The sequence below is a fragment of the Natrix helvetica genome, assembly GCF_964273705.1.
Source record: "Natrix helvetica genome assembly, chromosome: 1".
Classification (NCBI taxonomy): Eukaryota; Metazoa; Chordata; class Lepidosauria; order Squamata; family Natricidae; genus Natrix; species Natrix helvetica.
The window spans coordinates 353,055,128-353,077,233 of NC_138548.1; the positions used below are offsets into that span (position 1 = coordinate 353,055,128).

A 22,106-nucleotide genomic window follows, 5' to 3' on the forward strand; every position below is an offset into this window, starting at 1 on the left:
CTCTATTTGCAATATACGACGGTCTTAAGATGCTACAAGACTCTGGATTTAAGCTTAGCATGTTTATCCCAAAAGCGCTATGCATAAGGTCTCAGCTAATGCCTCCCTGCAGTGAAATAGCTCTTAAGTTAGCCCTTTCCCTAATCATTTGATGTTTAGTGCAATGTTTCTGAATCTGGAGCCCTCCAATTGTCCTGAGCAAAGACATCCTAGGGCCTTTGTTAAGTAATTAAGCTCCCTGTTAGGAGAGCGAGTGTGCAGAGTAGCGTAATGAGAGTGTTATGGAAATCACACACAAACCAGCATACAGGGACACTGAATAGTATAAAATATAGTAGTTTACTATGTGGAAATATAGAGGTATTCAGAGTTCAGTTAACAGTCCAAGTCATACATGGTTCAGTCATTCAGTTATCAAATAGTCAGTTTAGCACACAAAACAGCTAACAGTAGCAAACCACAGTACCTCACAATACACCGATCAGCGTCTAACAAACAGAGAGCTAACAGTCATTCTGGCTCCCTCTTATGGCTGCTTGAGGTAACAAACCAATTACATCTCTTTAGCATTTAAAGTAACATATACATTTTGTTACAATCATAGCTTATATACATTGCCAAGCCAAGCCGAGGGTTACATCCCTAACAGCCGTGATGGCAAACCTATGGCACGTATGCCCAAAGTGGCACATGAAGCCATGTTGCCCGGCACACACAGCCTTGCCTGTTTGTCTTCTGGGTTTCTGGCGTGCATGCACGGGCAACAATCAGCTGTCCTTCGGCAGTGCCGAAAATCAGTGTGCGCATGAGCCCCGATGAGCACACGCAACATTTCTGCGTGACCTTTTCAGCACTTAGTTCGCCATCACTGTCCTAGGGAAATAGTTCAGCAGGCCTAGTAAATTAGACCTAGAATTTATTTGAAAATGGCGAAATAGATGTAGCTGCTTTCATTTGCCGGAGAAGAAAAGAGACAGGTTGATGTGGTCTTCTAATTCTTAAAACATATTATGGATCCTGTTTTATTTAAGAATTGTTGGGTCTGGCCGTCAACCCATGCAAACCAGCATTCTGAGTCACACTGTGGCCTATTGGCTGTGTTGGGGAAGCTCACAAGCCTAGATTGGAGAGCGAGCGCCGCCTTCTCCTCTTTCTCCCTAGTCACAGGACTTTTCGGATCTTGGGCCCCATGGCAGTCTCTCACACAATGTCTAGGTACGAAGTCTCTGCTGTGAGATAGATAGCCATGTAAATTCCTTTCATAATTAAATTATAGGTAGGTACATCTCATTCCAAATATTTTTTTAAAAAGAGTGGTTGAAATGACATAGTAGTCCTGTTTGGGGGAAATACGGTGTTGTGCACAAGAGAAGTTTTGGCATTTATAAAATTTGAAGGGAAGGCATTAAAACAGAGTTGATCAACCTCGACCGATGTAAGATGTGTAGACTTCAACTCCCAGAATTCCCCAGGCAACATGGCTGTCTGGGGAATTCTGGGAGTTGAAGTCCACGCATCTTAAAAGTTCCCGCAGTTTGAAAAACTCTAATTCAATGCGATGTATTACGTGCAATTCACTTTTTTTCTTTCTAGCAGTGTTTCTCAACTTTAAGATGTGTACACTTAAACTCCCAGCTGGGGAATTCTGGGAGTTGAAGTCCACAGATCTTAAAGTCACCAAGATTGATACATCCTCCCCTTAGAATCCACCCTTGGGAGGTATGATGGATAAATCAGCACCCACGGATTTCGTGTTGCCAAATCTGGTTCTACAGTCTGATCTTTACTGTCAATATGTTGAAAGTATAATTCCCCAAATCCAAGTTGATGTTATCCTGATTTATCTAGATTTAAAGGCTATGCGGTGGCCGCTCTTCCACACTTTGTGTGTGCACATCTGTGCTTGCCTAGAAGTGGAACCATAATTGAATTTTCTCACCAATTAAGCTACTTCTCTCCCCGACATATTTAGCACATAAAAAGCTAACAAAACCTGCAGCTGTTGACTGCTTCTCATTCTTCATGCACCATTGCGCTTTAATGCGGTCGTAATATATTTTGTTGTGAAGCTACGGTGTTGTGTTTTTGTGCAAGAGAGAGTTCAAACACAGGTGAGCATGTGGCGGGAAATTGAATCAGGAACGAACAAATGGGGTAATGCTAACCACTAAAAATTCCCGTAACTTTTAACTGGGCAAAATGGTACCTCGTAGGGCAACAAATTTTTTTTTAACCCAGGTACCTCAAATGGGCTAACTTGCAAGATGCATCCAAAATGACTCCTCTGGATTTGAAAATCGGAAATGTTATTAAATATTTCACGACATAAAAATGATCGTAGAAGTTTAGGCCATAACACAAAACGTCATAAAACATGTCCTCTGTTAATATTTGACTGCTGTATAATTCAATACGGTCTACTTTCAAGGCAGATGCATCCCTGGATTTTTAAAGAATTTTTAAAGTACATTAGAAGCTCTGCCATTGAGAGATCTGGTCAAGAAATATCTCTGAAAAATAACAATATCATTATTATTTTTCTTTTAGACAACCAAGGTGTCGAAGGTTGTCTAACAGGAAAATAATAATGGATAGTGTGCCTGTGTTTGCTTAGAATTTGCTTAGCCCCGATTCCTGATTTATTTAGAACGAGTGATGTATGAGTGTAAGCAAACTATTTATTCTCGTTTTGTTCCAGATAAACTAGAGATGGCTTGCTTAGAATTCTATCAGAACCTGGATTCCTCTTTTTTAAGCAGAAGCTGGGGTTATGAATAGAATTGATTTAGATATCACAAGCCAAAGTGATATGTTTATCACAATTTTAAATTATTTCTAGTTTCTTCACCTACTACTTGAATGAATGACATATGTAAAACAAGAATGTACACCATTATACTTTATACAAGGGCATCTGGAATAATTTAGGTTTATTCTATCTGAATGTAGTCAGTTAACACACATTTTAAAACAGGCAGTATTTCAATCATATTGTTGTGGTTATCGTTTTGACTTTTTTAACCATATCACATATCAGCCCTTTACAGATGTGTAAGGAAGATAGGCCCTTGCCACATATTAGAATTGCTTGTGGATTATTGCTGGCTATAAACAGTCCTCGATTTACAGCCATAATTGAGCCTGGGATTACGGTTGTAAATCAGGGAGTCACATGACTGCACTCGATTTTATGAATTTTTTTGCAGTGGTGATTAAATGAACTCGTTATGCCCATTATCATCTGTCATAATTCCAAACAGTCACTAAGCAACTGGTCATAAGGTGAGGGTTACCTGTTCTTGACCAATCCACTTAATAATAAAGACCTTAAATACAGGTAGTCCTCAACATACAGCCACAATTGAACCATTTAGATCAGGGGTGTCAAACTCGCATCGTCAAGGTGACGGCACCCGATGTATTGGGATTTTTTTCCCCTTCGCTAAATCGGGCAGGGCCAGGATGTGATACATCCAATCTCGGGGCTGTGAGTTTGACACCTCTGATCTAATTCCTCTTTCAATAAGCTCTTTATCTCTGGTGGAAGAAATGTCCTTCTGAGTTCAGTTCCAAGTGAGGAAAAAGACACTGGAAACATGGAGGCTGCTTGGAAAGATGGTTTAATGGTGGACAGGACCACATGGCTTGAGCTCCTGAACAGAAAAGAGGGATTTCATGCTTCCAGATGTTGGGTGAAGAAGAAAAGGAGGGGAGAGCTTGTTGAGAGTTCTTGAGTTTTTTATACTTTGTTTGGCCCCACCTGTTTCCTGTTCCTGTGTAAGAAATGTATTCTGAGTGGTTGTCAGACTCCCAGGAGTGGGGGTGGGAGAGTGTCTTACCTAACTTCTGTAGGTTGTGTGTCTTTTGAGTCCCAAGCTTGGTTGAGTTCCCAGATGCCATGTGTTGAGTTTCTGTTGCAGATGGGTCTGCCTGAAGGAGGTTGATCTTTGTTATGTAGAATAGACTGGCTCAGCCTTTTAATGGCCCATTGACAAAGGTGGGGGGAGCTATTAAGAGTCTATTTCTTGCCTAAAAACATGTTTCTCTGGCTCCTCATTAACAGAGGTGGGGGGAATGAGTTTCTGCCTCCCTTTTAGGGGGAAATATTCTGCCCTTTTAATATTTCCTAAAATACTTCATTTTCTAGCAGAGGTGTGTGCTAACTTCCTACTTCTCCTTAAGTGCTGGCATCTGCTACGGGCTATTAAAACTGGGGGCTGCTTTCTGCCTTCAAGAGCATGCTTCTCCCTTTCTCCCTTTGGGGAAATAGAATATTCTGCCTTTTTTTAATATTTCACCAAAAAAAATCATTCTTCTGCGGGGGGGGGGGGGGGCTTCCCACAGCATCAAGCATTAATTTCTTGACGATATTCTTGATTACACAGTCAGAAAGGTGAACATTTGCGGGTCTCTGCCTTGTTTTGAAAAGCTAAGAAAGCTTTTGAAGGCAGCAGAGCGTATACATTTCTTTACCAAGCGATCCAGGGCGTGAACTTCGAGACCTTATCTTGGGGTGGATTACGACGTGGCTCTCTCCCTCTGCCCTCTTTGCAAAGGCGGGGGTGGGAGGGGGGAGAGAACGTTTGACAATTGGATTGTGACGTCACAAACGGAACGTTCTTTCCTTTTTTTAAAACGTTTCATTTTACCGCGAAACCGGCTCGAGTTCTAACGAGCGACGTACAAATGGTTTCGCGATTAAATCGCGGCTCCTTGCCCCCCCATCGCCCCCCAAGACCCACGAGCAAAACGTCCACGCGCGATTAAAAAAAGAAAAAGAAACAATGCCACCCCATAGCGCAAGAGCCGTAATATTTTTCGCAGTTCTCGTTCCCCGCGGCATCCTCCAGTCTAAAGACACCCCACCCCCCCCCAAAGGCGCTCGGCCGAAGCGGAGACGGGACGATCGGGGAGGGAAAACTGTTTGCGGTTCCGTTTTTCCGACGCACAAAAAGAACACACACACACACACAAGCACGCACCGCCCCGGCAACTTCGCAAAAGTAAACTTCTCGCCTATCTCGCTCCACCCCCGTTTTTTTTTTCCTCCCCAACCACACCCGCCCCCGCCCCGGATCAGCCACGTCAGCGGGAGACTCAAGTCCCGCAAGCAAGACTTTGCGGAGGCGAGGAAGAGGAGGTGGCGGGGGGGGGGGGGGGGACGACCCTGGACACTGGCTCCCTCCTTGCCCTGGGCAGAAGACCCTTTTCCCACCACCCCTCTTTTTTTACCCCCCTCCCGCCAGCATGGTTCTGCTCACAATGATCAGCCGGGTCCAAGACGGCCTGCTTTTGGCTGCCTCCATGCAAGAAACGGAGCAGGTAAATGGGGAGTGGGAGTGGGGGAAGTCGGGGGCGGGAGAAGAGGGGCGTCCTGCACCCCCACCCCGGCTCTAACACCCCGTCCGATTGCTCAGCCGCCTTGGTTGTTCTAGAGCAGGGGTGTCCAAACTTGGGAACTTTAAGACTTGTGGACTTGTCCACAAGTCTTAAAGTTCCCAAGTTTGGACACCCCTGTTCTAGAGCGCACCTGCGATTTCCTTAAGAAAAGCTCACTGCTTTCAGAAAGGCAGGTGGCCGCTTTTATTGGAAAGAGGATGGATGGGTTTTCTCCCGCGGTTTTATTTGGTTTTTAAAGCTCATTCTGAAGCCAGTAAAAGGCGGCTTTACCAGCCTTGGGGATACAACGTGCTTGGTTTTATTTAGATGTATCTGTGTCCTCCCCCCCACCTCTTCCCTGCTATTTTATTTGCTGGCAATTTGGGGGTTACCGTTTGCCCCTCCCTTAGGCAGAGTTGCGGGAATGCAGGAGAACAGCAAAAGGCGTTTTATTCCTGGCACGTTTTCCTTGACTTAGATTTCTGTTAGGACCAAGCAAAGTGGGCCCTTGCTCTTCCTGACTAAATGCAGGAAGTCCTCGACTTATGACCAGGGTAGTCTACATTCAGCTAGTCCTTCAACGCACAACCACAATTGAGCCACACAATATTTTCTGTGGTTCCGTCAGACAATGGTTTAGTGACATCTGCTCCCATTTTGCGAGCTTTCTTGACCCGGTTGTTAAGCGAATCTGGCTTCCCCATTGACTTTGCTTGTCAGGAGGTCGCAAAAGGGGATCGTGTGACCCCCGGGGGCACTGCCACCCATCCTAAGTATTAGTCAGTTGCCAAGCAGCTGAATTTTGATGATGTGACTTCCGGGGATTCTGCAGTGGTTGCAAAAGGGTGAAAGGCGGTCATAAGAAGTCACATTTTTCAGTGCCGTGGTAACTTCAAACGGTCACTAAGCGAACTGTCATAAGTCGAGGACTGCCTGTCCTGCAAAAGCAGTGTGTGTCATTTCCCCTCCATCGCTTAGGTTAGGTGAAATTACAGTAGAATTCTCCGGCCTGCTGCTGTTCACAGTTGTGCGGGATGACAATTTCTACTCTGGCTTTTTGAATGACAAACTCCCCCCCCCCCCCCCCCCACTCTCCTGTATCCGAAGTCAAATAGGAACTTCCAAGAATATCACAATCAAGCCAAACAGCTTTTCCGAAAACTTGGGGAAACTTCGCCACATCGATGTTCTCTGCAGGCTGGAACGATGACTTTTCAGTAAGTTTTTCCGATTCATAGTGAGGTGGAAAAGAAAATTATGGATTCAATTTACCATATTTTTCGGAATATAAGACGCACTTTTTCCCTCCCTAAAAGAGGGTGAAAATTTGGGGGTGTCTTATACACTGAATGTAGACCCACCCACTTCACAAAGTTATTGTTGTGGAGAAAATAGGAGGCAGAAGGAGTATTAGAAATCCTCACTGCTTTGAGTTATAAAAAAGGTGGAATAAAAATAAATGGAGGGATGCAGGCAGGGTCGGAATTCAGCCGGTTCGGACTGGTTCGGGTGAACCGGTAGTAAAACAGCTGAGACGTGGCAATCAATGTTGATCAGTTGGCCCCACTCCTGCCCTATTCTGTCCCTATATTTCTGTGATTTTCAAGCTCAGCTGATTCACGTGGCACAGCAGTTGGCCCCGTCTCAGCTGTTTTACTCACCAGCGCTGCAATAGAAGTAAGTCTTTGTTTAAAATGGGCGGTTTTTGAACGCTGCATGCACACGCAAATCACACGTTTGGTGTGTATGCGTGCAAAGCTTGAGCGTGTGTGCAAATTGCGCGTTCCCCGAACCGGTTGTTAAACTGTTTGAATCCCACTACTGGATGCAGGGATGGATGGATGGATTCAGGGATGCAGGGAGGGATGGATGGATGACAATAAGCTTTTTTAAAAAAAAATACAAAGGAGCATTATCAATATGCAGCACTATGTGATGCTTTCATCCCAGAGGCCTGCCATGCACAACCAGAAAAGGCTTCAGTGCCAGAAAAAAAGACCTTTTTCATTTTCCAAGGTTTTAAAAGTACACATGTATGACAATTTCATATCACTTGTAGGCTTTTGTGCCAAGAGAAGAAAATACTTGGGAGGTTTTTTTTTTTTTAAGGAAGTAAAAATGGTTAAACTAGCCTAGACAATCAAGTCTTTTGGCTTGGTGCTTTTATGATGGATGAGAACACCCGCTTTTATGACCGTCTGACAAATTTGCTGCCAGATTTTGTAAAGGGATATTTTAACCAAGAAATGTAGGAGATACAGACAACACCATAGGTGTTTGCTACCCTCAAACTGAAAACTCCAGATGTTTTGGACGTGTGTGACATAATGATGTTCTGGTCGCCACGATGTAGAAAAGATTGGAGACTCTAGAAAGAGTGCAGAGAAGAGCAACGAAGATGAGGAGGAGGAGCTTCCGGAGGAATGGCGGTCGGCCTCTAGAGCTCCGTGTTTTGCGGGGCGCTTTCCGGGGAACTAGGAGTGCTGCCGGCCCCCTTTTCCAGCATGGGGGTCGGGTCCCCCAGTAAACAGCCACCCTGGTCTTTTTTATGACCCGAATGGGTCTTCCAGGGTAGCTGGGTGCCCGGGAAAGGCTTGAGGAACGAAAATGCAGCCGATGGGGGGAGGCGCCCGGAGAAGCCGCAGAGAGACCGTCTGCGTTTGGAGCTGTTTGAAGGAGAGGCAGACGGCCTCGAAATGGCGGACGGAGTGCGAGGAGACGCGCCGATACCAGCGATGCCGAATTTGGACTTCAGGTTGGAGGCTGGTAACCTAGGACCATCAGGGACCATGGACTGAGGTGGCGAAGGCTGGAAGCGCCGGACGCCAAATCCCTCGGCCTGCAGCTTGTTATGAGAAGTAGCTGTGGGAGCTATGGGAGGTTTGAAAAGGTTTAAAATCTATGTTGGCTGAATTTGCGAGGATTGGAGACCGGCCGGGACTTTTGAGGCCGGTAAGACTGGATGGATAGGCCGAGAAGGAGTTGGAGGAAGGAAGGAAGGAAGCTGGAGGAAGGAAGTTGGAGAAGGAAGCTGGAGGCCGATGAGAGGCCGGTGGGAGCGGCGTTGGGGCCTGGAATGGTGGTTTTTAGGGGGCCAAATTCGCAGTTACAGGCCAAGGCAGGATTGAAAGCCTAGGACCTGGTAGGAACAGGACCACGACTATGATTCAGGAGGCTGTATAGAGACTGGGGGGGGAGTTTTGTTGGTGGATTGCCAGGAGGCCCTTGTCATCGTGCATTTGACTGCACCCCACCTACCCCCCCCCCTGCTGACTATTTATTAACAACTGCCTGGATTCCATTCCATCTGCGTGAGCCCTAGAGGACCTCTGCCTACCCTATATGATTCACTGCTGATTGACCATCTGCTCCCTGCCTATTTCCAACTACAGTCCAACTACCCCTTGCCATTTGCCACCTACCACCCACCGCCCCCACCTCTTGATTGTCATCTAACCAATCCATTACTATTACCCCCCCATCTAAGTCTAATGACTGGACTATTCTGTTTTGCTGCAATTGTGTTCTTCAAATTTTTATTGGATCATGACATCTTCAGCACAGACCCTAAGCCCCGATGACGAACTTTTTTAACATTTTATGTATTTAAGGTCAGACCTTATCCTACTGCGAGAGTCCCCCCTCTCGCAGGTGTGGCCCTCCGCCCTTTCGAGGGCCCACCTTGATGACGGATTTATTAATCCCGAGAGGTGGAGGAAGCGGAGACTCAGGGGGTTTTTAGTTAGTTGCTTTTTAAATATTTGTAGGGGTGGGGTTTCAGGGGTTGTGGGGCGGGTGGGTCAGATCAGGAGCGATGTGAGAGCCGGGCCCCCAGGTGTGGCCGCGAGCAGAAGGGGCGGAAGGGAGGAGGAGGGGGAGGACACCATTCCTATACAGGGCTCTTTAATTCCAACAGTCGCAGGGAGGGGCAGATACGAGGACAGTTTTAAGAACTTACAGTCGGTTGGGAGACCGTGGTTGCTGGTTATACCCGGTCGCTTGTACCAACCCCCGCGTTCTAGGTGGTCAAGAGTTACAGACCCAAGGCCTGAGGCTGTTGTTATGCAATGCGAGGTCCGTTGTTAACAAGGCCCCCCTTATTCACGATCTAATTTTAGAGGGGGAGCCGGACCTCGCGGGAATAACGGAGACCTGGTTGGGCCACGAGGGAGGTCTTCCCCTCGTGGAAATGTGCCCACCAGGATACCGAGCATTTCACCAGCCCCGGGCCCAGGGAAGGGGCGGCGGGGTGGCAGCAATTATTCGGGAGGACTTAGAGCCGAGGGAGTCTACTGTGCCACAGACGCCCGGATGTGAAGCCCTTGTTGTGAAATGGGGGCCTGGGAGACATTTGGGCCTGCTGATAGTATACCTGGCTCCTCGCTATACATCAGCGGCCCTGCCTGAACTCCTCTAGCTGATCGCATCGGTGGCGGTTGAGACCCCCAAACTTTTAGTGATGGGGGATTTTAACCTGCCGTCGGTGGGAGAAGCATCAGAGGGGGTTCGGGAGTTCATGGCTTCCATGACAGCCATGGACCTGACTCAAATGATTCAGGGCCCAACACATGAGGGAGGACACTCTCTGGACCTTGTTTTTGTCTCTGGCCAGTGGCTGAGTGATCTGGGAGGAGGGGACCTAACCATCACTCCCCTGTCATGGTCAGATCACTCACTCCTTCGTCTTGACTTCCCTGGTGCTACCTCCCGCTGCGGGGAGGCGGAACCGGAAAGTGCCAGATGGTTCCGCCCCAGGCGCCTGATGGAACCTGATAGGTTCCAGACGGAGCTTGGGCCACCTCCTGTAACCTTGACCCGCCCCCGGGTAGGGGACCTGGTGATTGCGTGGAATAATGCAACTACCGGGGCCTTGAACCGGGTGGCGCCTTTGCGGCCTCTCCGGCGGCAACGATCCACCCTAGCCCCTTGGTTTACCGAGGAGCTGAGGGTGATGAAATGCCGCAAGAGACGTCTAGAGAGTCGTTGGAGATCCTCTCGCTCCGAATTTGACCGAACACAGGTACGAGCCCATTTAAGGACGTACCTTGTGGCATTGAGAGCGGCCAAACGCCAATATTGTGCCACTCTCATTGCATCCGCGGAGAACCGCCCTGCCGCCCTGTTTCGGGTGTCCCGCTCCCTCTTGTTTCAGAGGCCGCGGGAGGCCCCTCTACAGGGCAGGGCAGAGGAATTTGGTAAATATCTGCAGGATAAAATCGCTCAAATCCGGAGAGACTGGGTTCCTGTCAGTGATCCAGTGGAGACGCCCATGGCGAGTCTTGAGGTTCCGATCTGGGAGGAGTTTGACTTGGTTGCCATCGAGGATTTGGACAGATTGCGTGGACGACTGCGACCCACCACATGTTTATTGGACCCGTATCCCTCCTGGCTTGTACTGGCATCCTGGGAGGTTACACGAGACTGGCTCCTGGGCCTAGTGAATGCTTCGTTGGGCAAGGGGTCTCTCCCGGCCGCCTTGAAAGAGGCGGTGGTGAGACCCTTGCTCAAGAAGCCTTCCCTGGACCCTTTGGAGCTGGCCAATTATCGTCCTGTCTCCAACCTTCCCTTTTTGGCGAAGGTTGTAGAGAGTGTGGTGGCCTACCAGTTCCCACGACATCTGGAGGAAAATGATTATCTAGACCCGCGCCAGTCCGGCTTCCGCCCCGGTCACAGCACGGAGACGGCCTTGGTCGCATTGGTGGATGATCTCTGGAGGGCCAGAGATAGAGGTTGTTCCTCTATCCTGGCCCTATTAGACCTCTCGGCGGCTTTTGATACCATCGACCATGGTATCCTGCTGCGCCGGCTGGAGGGGTTGGGGGTCCGGGGCACCGTCTTGCGGTGGTTCGGCTCCTACCTTTCTGACCGGACGCAGCGTGTGCTGACAGGAGAAGAGAGGTCGACCCTACGCCCCCTTACTTGCGGGGTACCACAGGGGTCGGTCCTCTCGCCACTCCTGTTCAACACATATATGAAGCCGCTGGGTGAGATCATCCGTGGTTTCGGGGTGGGATACCATCTGTACGCTGATGATACTCAGCTGCACTTTTCCACCCCGAACCACCCCAACGAGGCCATCGAAGTGATGTCCCGGTGTGTGGAAGCCGTACGGATCTGGATGGATGACAACCGACTCAAGCTCAACCCTTCCAAGACGGAGTGGCTGTGGGTACCAGCCCCCCGGTTCAGCCAATTAATTCCATCATTGGCCATTGGGGGCATTCATCTTGCCCCCGTGGAGCGGGCGCGCAATTTGGGCGTCCTCCTGGATGCCTGGCTGTCCATGGATGACCATGTGACAGCCGTGGCAAGGGGGGCGTTCCACCAGGTTCGCCTGGTGCGCCAATTGCGCCCCCTACTGGACCGGGACGCCTTGCGCACAGTCACTCATGCGCTGGTGACGTCTCGCTTGGACTACTGTAACGCTCTCTACATGGGGCTTCCCTTGAAATGCACCTGGAGGCTACAGTTGGTCCAGAACGCAGCCGCGCGGGTAATTATGGGGAGTACTAGGTACTCCCATGTGACACCGTTCCTGCTCGAGCTGCACTGGCTTCCTGTTGTCTATCGGGTGCGTTTCAAGGTTTTGATAACTATCTTTAAAGCGCTCCATGGCTTAGGACCTAGTTACTTGCGGGATCGTATTCTGCCCCATACATCCCTGCGACCAATTCGCTCGCACAGAGAGGGGCTCCTCCAGGTGCCGTCCGCTAGACAATGTCGTGGGGCGGCGCCTAGGAGTAGAGCCTTCTCTGTAGCGGGCCCAGCCCTGTGGAATGACCTCCCTCCGGATATTAGGAATACCTCTGACCTCCGCTCCTTCCGTATTAAGCTTAAGACCCACCTATTCCAAGCAGCTGGCCTGGCTCAACTTTGATCTAACCATATCGCTCCTGACGGGTTTTTAACTGGGTATTTTAATTATATTTAATTTCTAGGGGGTTTTAAATACTGTATTTTAATTGTTTTTTATCAGCCGACCTCCTCCTTGTGTATGTTTCAGTGTATGTCTTTGTTATATGTTTGTTTTGTTCACATATTTATTTCGTATGTTTCATTGTACGCCGCCCTGAGTCCTTCGGGAGAGGGTGCGGCTAAGAAATAAATATATTATTATTATTATTATTATTATTATTATTATTATTATTATTATTATTATTATTATTATTATTATTATTATTATTATTATTATTATTAGGGGACTGGAGACTATAAAACATATGAAGAACGGTTGCAGGAACTGGGTATGTCTAGTTTAATGAAAAGAAGGACTAGGGGAGACATGATAGCAGTCTTCCAATATCTCAGGGTTTGCCACAAAGAAGAGGGAGTCAAACTATTTTCCAAGGCACCTGAGGGTAGAACAAGAAGCAATGGGTGGAAACTAATCAAGGAGAGAAGCAACTTAGAACTGAGGAGAAACTTCCTGACAGTTAGAACAATTAATCAGTGGAACAGAAAATGCCTCCAGAAGTTGTGAATGGCCCAACACTGGAAGTCTTTAAGAAGATGTTGGATAGCCATCTGTCTGAAACAGTATAGGGTTTCCTGCCTAGGCAGAGGGTTGGACTAGAAGACCTCCAAGGTCCCTTCCAATTCTACTATTGTATTGTATTGCATTGCATTGTATTGTATTGATGTGTGACACAATGGTGCTCGTCCAAAAGGGATGGGACATGCACACACACACACACACACGGAGATGCACCCACAAATCATTTACAAATGTGTATAGCATGTGCACAGCGAAGCTTATACAAATTCTTGTAAACTACTGTTTCCAAATATCCCAAAGGTGCTTTTTCCAAAATGCAACTGGACTTTTGGAGGTTTTTTTCCCATTGGAAACATTTTGCTTCTCATCCAAAAAGCTTCTTCACTTCTTCAGACAACTGAAGGAAGTTTCTTGGTTGAGAAGCGAAACATTTTCAAGGAAAAAAACAAACCTCAAAATGTCCAGTTGCCTTTTGGTAAAGCACCTTTGGGGCCACCATGACCTGGATTAGGGGTCAGCAACCTGCGGCCCTGAAGCCGCATGTGGCTCTTTTATCCCTCTGCTGCAGCTCCCTGTCGTCAGTCGGCTCCACAATTGATAGGGCTTTCGGTTAGGACAGGTAGAGGAAAAAGGATGCCCCGCTAGGAGGAGACTCTATGGTGAGGGAACCAGACTTCCGGTCGGCTCCACAATTGATAGGGCTTTCGGTTAGGACAGGTAGAGGAAAAAGAACGCTGCTCTAGGAGGAGACTCTATGGTGGGGGAACGGGACTTCCGCTTGGCTTCAGAATGAAAGGGTGGGAGGTGGGGGCTTCTGGTTAGGACCTTTGTGGCTCTTTGAGTGTTTAAGATTGCCGACCCCTGGCCTGGATGATTGAGAATCTCCATGGACATTACTGTTTCCAAACCTACATGCAGGTTTACTACTCAAATCGCAGCCTTTCTCTTCTCGTTTCCCTTAATTTCTGCTGTATTTTTCCCCTACAGTTACCTGATCAGCCAGGGGATTTGTTACTTGACACTCTGCGAAGCTAACTATTCAAAGAAGTTGGCCTTCTCCTTTCTGGAGGAGCTGCAAACGGAGTTCTGGGAACTTTACGGGAAGAAAATCTCATCGGTATCGCGGCCTTACGCCTTCATTGAGTTTGGTGGGTGTAAAGATGTAAATGATTCCTTCTGACAAGGAATCCCATCATATAGAGGTCTGCCACATGGCATCCCTGGGCCTCAGATTGTCTCTCCCCATCTTTCAAAGTCATCTGAAGGCTCAAGATGATCCTGCCTTGATTTTCTTGTATGTAAACAGGAGCAAAGACGGTACGCCATGGGTTTTCATGCTCCTGATGTTCTACTCTTCTGCAATATAGATAGTCCTCGACTTAACAACCTTTCATTTAGTGACAGCACTGAAAAAAGTGACTTACGACAGGGTTTTCACACTTATGACCATTGCAGCATCCCCGTAGTCACTTGATCCAAATTCAAATGCTTGGTAACTGGCTCAGGTTTATGATTGTTGCAGTGTCCTGGCATCATATGATTGTTGTGGCCCATCAGCGGCCAGCAGAGCTGGCAGCAGATTCGGACAGTGAGGAGGTTGGGGAGGAACAGGGGCCAGTCCTGGAGTCTGGAGAAGGCTCTGATGAGGGCTCTGTGTTGGAGGCAGAGAGGGGGCCAGGGCCGTCTGACAGTTATCAGCTGCCTTTGGAGTCATGCATCAGTGAGGCAGACGAACAGCTGGAGCCTGTTCCCAGTGTGCGCATGCGCAGAGTTGCCAGATGAAGGGAACAGATAAAGAACAGGGGTCGACTTGGGAGTAAGGCCACAGGTGGACGGTGAATGGCCCCTCCCAGGGGAACTGAAAGAGGAGCGAAAGGGGAGGGGAGTTTGCAGGAAACTATTAGTTCCCTTAATTGGTTCATGACTCTCCGAGACTCCTTGCCAATTTTTGAAGATATCTCCAAGCCAGATAAGGTCTGTGACTGTAAATTAAATAAAAGAGGTTTATCGGGACGAGGCCTCGGCTTTGTGCTGCTGGGAAGCCTAGGTCAGAACAGTGGTCACCCTCTGACAAGCAGAGTCAATGCGGAAGCCAGATTCATTTAACGACTGTTACTATACTGCAGTGATTCGGTTAACAACTGTGGCGCAAAAAGTTGTAAAATGGGGCAGCATTCACTTCACAAATGTTTCACTTAGCAAATGTTGGCCTCAAAAGTGGTCTTGAGGTGAGGACTACCATGTAAACAGCATTCCTAGAATTCTTCCCATGTCTGGTTTTTGACTTGGGCAACCTCTAAGAGATGATCTTTCCTCACTTCCCACAATTTCACTGTGTTGGATCAGAATTTCTCAATCTGGTAATTTAAGATGTGCAAACTTCAGTTCCCAGAATTCCTCAGCCAGACCTTTAGGGTGGGGATAGATACCCTGGTGCCCAGAGATGCCACGTTGCAGTCCTCTTTATGATGGGATTCATTGCCAGAAACATTTCTTAAAGTTGCCAAGATTGAGAAACACTTGGGTTGTTTTTCTATTTTTTCCTCATTTCCTCCACGGGGTGTTTTATCTGGAACAATCATTTGCCAGTTTCCCTTAGATTAGAAGAAATAAAATAACACACTGCCATCCAGTGTGGTTTTCATAAAGTTGTGCTCTAGGCCCAGAATAATTTGTGAAGAGCCTGTCCTGTATATTTCTGTTTCTGAATTCCAGTTGTTGGCAGCAGTGGTGAAATTCAAATTTTTTTTTTTGCTACCGGTTCTGTGGGCATGGCTCGGTGGGCGTGGCAGGGGACGGATACTGCAAAATCCCCATTCCCTCCCCACTCTGAGGCCAGTCAGAGGTGGTATTTGACGGTTCTCCGAACTACTCAAAATTTCCACTACTAGTTCTCCGGAACCTGTCAGAACCTGCTGAATTTCACCCCTGGTTGGCAGGGCTGAAGAGCAGGGAAACAGTGTATAGAGTCATGAAAGTTGGATGGACAGGATCTTGATCAGACCACCAGTTGTCTAGATCAGTGGTCCCCAACCTGCCAATAATTGGGCCGCGCAAACAAGCGAAGCCCCATCCGTGGGATGCAGGCTGCCCATGAAACCACACCCCCTCCGGTCCATAGAAAAACCTCTTTGGTGCCCAAAAGGTTGGGGGAGAGGTTAGGGGCTCTGGCCTAGATAGCTTAAAGAGTGAAGGCCGCCTACAGTGACAGGCTGCAGATAGATTTAGTTTTCTGGAAAGGGGATGTGGATAAGCAGGTAAATTCATCGAGTTGGTCCCAATCATTATTTCTCATCTTTACCGACCTGTTGGGATTGTGTGAGGATAAAAGAGGGGGGGGAGGGTTTGAGGTGGGAAAAAACTTTACCAATGGTAAAGTTTAGCAATGGAGGAATATTCATCCAGGGGTCCATTTCTCCATCGATCTCTGGAGGAATATCAGGACCGTGAATACGTGCAGAAATCAACAAATCCATGCTTAAGCATGGGTTGCTTTGACATGCTAAAAGACCAGGGTTAGAACAGAGTTGCTTGCACTGTGTTTCCCTTGCAATCAATGGGATCGATATTGTCATTTGCCCATTGATTTCAGTGGGAGATTCAATGGAAACATAACTGTATCTAACGCAGATCCTGGCCACTGTTGAGATCTTGCTCAAGGGTACTCAAAGTCTTCCCAACTCAGATGCCCTATTGGCATCTGTTTGGCTATGCTGTTTGGGGAGGATTCTGGGAGTTGAAATCCAGACCTCTGCCATGAATGCAGGACATGCCAAAGTCTAGGTTTGGGGTTCCAGGTTGTGGAAGGTTGATCTAGATGAAACAAAATACTTGGAATGCAAAGATATGAATTGTCTTATTTTTCCTTATCAGACCTTTACATCCAGAAGCTGAAGAAATCTTACCTAGACACTTGGTCAAAGCGCCATCTAAGCAGCATCAATACAGAGCTCCAGGATGTTCAGAAGATCATGGTGACCAACATTGAAGAAGTCCTCCAAAGAGGGGAGACCTTATCAGGTACAGTAAGGAGACCTACAGGAATAGCATCTTAGCTATCTTGAGGATGTAACTCCAAGAAGAGAAGTGTGATTCTTGGATAAAAGTTTCTTGATTTTGAAGGAGTAGAAATGGAAACAGTGATTGGGTGGTGGAGAGCATTGGGATACAAAATGCACACACTCACACACACACACACACACACACACACGTGTATGTGTGTAGAGTGGTGCGGTAGCCTAGAGGTGAAGCTCTCGCTTCACAATCAAGCTGTGAGTTCGATTCTAGATAGAGGCAGATATTTTTCTCTCTAGACACAATGGGAATATATCTACTGTGAACTCCGCATTGGCAACAGGAAGGGCATCGGGCCAGTAAACACTCGGCTTCATTCAGTTTTCCCAACTCTACCTCAATGCAAGGGATTACGGGATCATTAAAAGAATGTGTATGTGTGTGTGTGTGTGTGTGTGTGTGTGTGTGTAGAGAGAGAGGGAGGGAGGGAAGGAGAGAGAGATGGAGAGAGAGAGCACTAGCTTTGCTGGCTGAGGAATTCTGGGAGTTAAAGTCCACAGGTCTTAAAGTGGCCAAGGTTGGAGACCCCTGATCTAATCTGTCTGGGGAGGCCATTCAAAATGGCTGATGCTGCTCTTGAGCAGCCCCCTTTCCAAACCTTGCCCCCTTCCTCCTCCTCGAACCCTCAGAAGTGGGGAACCACAGGCAGCTTTTCCTGGCAAGGCTGAATAGGAGGGCGATGACTGAGGCCATTGTGTTTTCTTTGTCTTCTCTCCTTCTTCAGCTCTGGACTCCAAAGCCAGCAACCTGTCCACCCTCTCCAAGAAATACCGCCATGATGCCAAGCTCCTCAACAGCCGCTCCGCTTATGCCAAAGCTGCCGCCACCGGCCTCATCTTCATGGTGCTCCTGCTTTACATCCGCTTCTGGTGGCTGGTGTGACTCAGTCTCCCCCTCTTGTTTCCAAGGCCCCGTGTGACTTGGGCTTTTCCTTTGAGGAGAAACATGGAAATGCCCCAAAGTTCGCCACTTGGGATGATGTTCTTGTTTTTGGCATCGCCTCCATTCGCGGGGTTGGCTGTAGAATGGCAGCTGCAAGATGCCGAGTGGACCTACGACTATTTATAATGGGGGGAAAAGGCTGCCTTTCGTAAACAAGGAGAAATTTGTGGCTTTCCATAGATCAGCTTTTCTTTCAAACAAAGCCCTACAATAAATCTGTAGTTTTGTATGTGTTTTTTTTTAAATCATACTACAAGTCTCCCAGTCTGTGTTGCTAGCAGCATACTGAGCCTATGTTGGATTTCCTCCCTTACCAGAGGGGGCCCCCTTGCGGAGTACTGTGAATCCGTTACCATGGCAATTCCACAGCACTGTACAGTAGAAGCCATTTTACAGCAGTATGGTAGAAGAAGGTACAACAGGCTGTATCTTAACAGAATACACCCCCCCCCCCGAAGGGTGTTAGGGGTGTCTTACCCCCACAGTATTTTTTTTCCAGAGAATAATGCATCTGTGTACCAAGTTTGGTTGAAACTGCTCGAGGCGTTCCAGAGTTAGGCTGGAACACACACATACACACACAGCCATTTATATATAGAGAGAGCTTATTTTTACTTATTAAATTAAATATCATATATTATATATTAAATTTATCAAAGAGGTACCCTGTGGTAAGATGGCTGCCCATTTTACCACAGGGTAACGCTTTTGAGTTTATTTTTTGTTTCCTTTTTAGCTTATTTTTAATTGTTTTTTTAAAAAGTATTTTACTTATTTCTATTTTAGTTTTTATTATTGTATTTTTTCTGATGATAAGACATATGTGAATCCCAAGTATGTTTAAACTCGGTTACTGATGATTGGCCCATTACTTCTGCTGGAAGTTGGTTCTAAGCTTCCAGGATTCTTTCTGTGGAGCTATACTTTCTAACATTATTTTTGAACTTACTTCCTGTCCGTTTGAGGTCATGTCCCCCCATGTTCTTGATTTATTGGTTAATATTGAAAATACTAAGTTCTAGAACCTTATTCACACCCTTAATATATTTAAAAGTTTCCATTATGTCTCCCCCTTTTCCCTTCTGTCCTCCAGGCTGTACATATTCAGTTCCTCTAATCGCTCTTGATATGTTTTGTCCCTCATAACTTCCACCATTTTTGTTCCCCGTCTCTGGATTTGCTCAGTCTTTGTTAAGTGAGGCCTCCAGAACTGGACGCTTGAGGTCTGACTAAAGCAGGAGTATGAGCTATTTTTTCTTGCTGGTAATCCCTCTAGTGATGCACCTCAGATATAACATCTCAAATGCATTTGCTAGCTGTCTTGTTTGCTTGCAAGGAAGTTGACATCCTGGTTTGCAAACTGGGAGATGGAGTACCGTATTTGTCAGAGTATAAGACGCACCGGAGTATAAGGCACACCAAGGTTTTAAGAGGCAAATCAAAAAAAGTTTTTGCATTCTGCAAACCTCCCCAAAACGGCCCATTTTTCGCGAAAACAGGCCCTTTTTTTTCCAAAAAAAGGGCAGGAATAGCCTTTAGGAGGCTTGTAGAGTGTTCCAGGGGTGGGGTCAAAAACGAGTAAAAAATGGCCTGTTTTTCATGGAAACGGGCCCATTTTTATCAAAAAGGCCATTAGGAAGCTTATAGAGTACTCCTGGGAGTTGGATGGGACAAATTTGAGCAAAAAACGGCCCATATTTTGCTCATTTCTGCCCTCCCCAGCCCCTAGGAGCTCTCTGAAAACCACCTACAAGCTATGCATGGCCAATTTGGTGAAGGGGGCGGGGTTTCAGGAGGCAAAAAAATGCTGTATTTGGTGTATAAGACGCACCCAGATTTTCAGCCACTTTTTTGAGGGAAAGGGGTGCGTCTTATACTCTGAAAAATACGGTAATTATTACTGTGAAAACAGGTGAAAACTTTCACCTAAGGCAGTGGTGGCATGGAGTGCATGCGTGCACCGAAGCACCAAAACCTGGAAGAGAGCTGCCGATACGCATGTGCGCTGGATGGTCAACTACACTTCCGGATTCTGTCGTGTGCATGCACACCCGCCAGCTTACGGAACCCAGACGTGCTGCTGGCAACGGCACGTGCGTCCACAGAGCGGTCTCTGCATGCCACCTAGGTTCGCCATCACAGACCTAAGGAATCTCGTATACAAATGAAATCACCAGGAACTGAATTCAGTTTGGGGAAAAGTTTTAACTTTTTATTTCGTGCCTGTAGGCTTTTGCACATTGAATATAATAATCGGTAGCAACATTCCGTTCCTTAGAGAAGTCCACCTGGCACGTTCTCAGTTGATGGTGAGCTGCGTGGCAAAATGATGGAATGAACAAATTAGAAAAAATGGGGTGGAAGGTTTGAGGAAAACTTCTAGATTGAGATCATCCATTCCCATCCCACATCTGCTTTTCCTGCCCTCCATATATGTTGGACTTCAACTTCTAGAATTCTCAGCAGCCTAAATTGCCAGGTTATTCAATCCTTCCCTGAGACCGAAGAGACCAACTCTGAAGACAGCTGTAGGAAGGCAACCTAAGCAGTGAGTCTCAATGAGTTTGAAGAGACGTCCTCTCAGGTCAATGGCCGAATTGTGGTCTTTTCCATTCTCCTCCTTCCCAAATGGGCTGAAATCCTGCTGTCGGGGCCACCGCCCCGAATTCTCAGTTGAAGTCCAACACATCTGGAAGATGTTCTGGGGAAGATCTAGCGAGGTGGGATGACCTGCCTTCTGTATGCTTCATATTTTGTAAGGTGACCTTAGGAGTCACACGTGACAGCAGAAACATCTGGAGCTCTTTGAGGTCACTGCTGGAATTTCTTTATTTCTCCACACTGCCCTTGGATATGCCACCAATCCAAGCCACTGCCCTGCAAATTTCGCCGGGCCCAAGGCTGTCACCACTGACCCACAGTGTCCTCACACAGAGAGTGAGGATTCACTCCACCGTCGTCTGCCCCGTGGCCTCTTCTGATGGGGTGGCATCCTTACAAGGTCCCTCGTTCTCTGGAACGGGAGTTAGCTGGGAAGGCTTGGGTGGGTACGGCCATCTGTGCAATTTGGAGGAAGGCTGTGGGCGGGGCCTGTGTGGTGAAAGCTGGCCACTCCCAGGAGGAAGGCGGGATGTGTCCAGGAGAGAGAGGATATCGTGGTGCAGACGCTCAAGGGCTATGTCTTTGGGGAGGCGACCCGTGTGGTTGCGGAGGTTCTGCTTGGCGCCGTGTTGCAGAAGAAGACATGCTGCCTGATAGCTTCCCTCCCGGGCGGCCAGGAACAGAGGGGTCTGGGCCTGCAAACAGTGAAATGGGACAAAGAAGAATTAGGGGTGCCATGAAAGCAGGATTCCAGTATTTGAGAGGTTGCCATGAAGAGGAGGAAGTTAAATTATTCTCCAAAGCAGCAGAGGGCAGGACAAGAAACAATGGATGGAAACTAATCAAGGAGAGAAGCAACTAGGAATTAAAGTGAAACTTCGTAATTAGGACAATTAACCAGTGGAACAGCTTTGCCTTCAGAAGTTGTAGGTGCTTCATCACTGGAGGTTTTTAAGATGGACAGCCACTTGTCTGAAATGGTATAGGGCTGTGATGGCGAACCTATGGCACGCGTGCCACAGGTGGCATGCGGAGCCATTTGTCCAGGCACACGAGGCGTTGCCCTGTCAGCTGGCCTTCTTTTGAGGCAATTTTTCGCCCTCTGGAAGCTTCAGGAGCTTCCCTGAAGCCTCCGGAGCACGAAAAACTGGCCCTAGAGGCAAACCGGAAGTTTGGGAATGTACTTCTGGTTTGCTCATAGAGCCAGTTTTAGCCCTCCGGAGCCGTCAGGAGGCTTCCCTGAAGGCTCTGGAGGGCAAAAAACGATCCTACGAGCAAACTGGAAGTCAGTTCCCGAACTTCCGGTTTGCCCATAGGGCCGGTTTTTCGCGCTTCGGAGGCTTCAGGGAAGCTCCTGAAGCCTCCAGACGTCCTCCAAGTGGGGCAGGGGAGGCTGTTTTCGCCCTCCCCAGGCTCCTATAAAGTCTCTGAAGCCTGGGGCGGGCGAAAAAAGCACACCAAAAATGAGGGGGGGAGTGCTGGTCATGCGCACATGCGCGCTGGGGTCATACGCATAGCATTATGGGTGTGGCATGCCTGCGCATGACTCCCCTGCGCTCTCCCCACTTTTGGCATGCGAGCCACAAAAGGTTCGCCATCACCTGTATACGGTCCC

At 47.7% G+C, this 22,106-nt stretch overlaps 2 protein-coding genes across 3 annotated transcripts in view; one reads left to right on the forward strand and one right to left on the reverse strand.

The window, feature by feature from the left end:
- The first annotated feature begins 3,879 nt into the window (after positions 1-3,879).
- Positions 3,880-18,140, forward strand: LOC309383172 (vesicle-trafficking protein SEC22b-B-like). Of its 2 annotated transcripts, XM_081935390.1 has the most exons (6): positions 3,880-3,903; positions 5,238-5,322; positions 6,487-6,596; positions 13,862-14,022; positions 16,748-16,894; positions 17,673-18,140. In XM_081935390.1, the coding sequence occupies exons 1-6, from the start codon at positions 3,899-3,901 to the stop codon at positions 17,828-17,830; spliced, it is 666 nt and encodes a 221-aa protein (XP_081791516.1). In that variant the 5' UTR covers positions 3,880-3,898; the 3' UTR covers positions 17,831-18,140. The 2 variants fall into 2 exon arrangements, with proteins under 2 accessions (XP_081791516.1, XP_081791517.1); XM_081935391.1 differs by lacking the exon at positions 3,880-3,903 and having other exon boundaries at positions 5,072-5,322.
- Positions 18,141-19,792: 1,652 nt separating this feature from the next.
- Positions 19,793-22,106, reverse strand: part of NOTCH4 (notch receptor 4) — a 68,987-nt gene continuing 66,673 nt past the window's right edge. Inside the window, exon 26 of the mRNA XM_081935394.1 lies at positions 19,793-21,186. Within this exon, the coding sequence (XP_081791520.1) occupies positions 20,836-21,186 (351 nt within the window). The 3' untranslated portion in view covers positions 19,793-20,835. The remainder of the gene's footprint in view (positions 21,187-22,106) is intronic.

Excerpts from the sequence above, each read along its gene's own strand:
- LOC309383172 (XM_081935390.1), top strand. Across the intron at positions 5,323-6,486 it reads CCATGCAAGAAACGGAGCAG|TCAAATAGGAACTTCCAAGA; the intron begins GTAAATGGGGAG and ends CTGTATCCGAAG. Across the intron at positions 14,023-16,747 it reads TTACGCCTTCATTGAGTTTG|ACCTTTACATCCAGAAGCTG; the intron begins GTGGGTGTAAAG and ends TTTCCTTATCAG.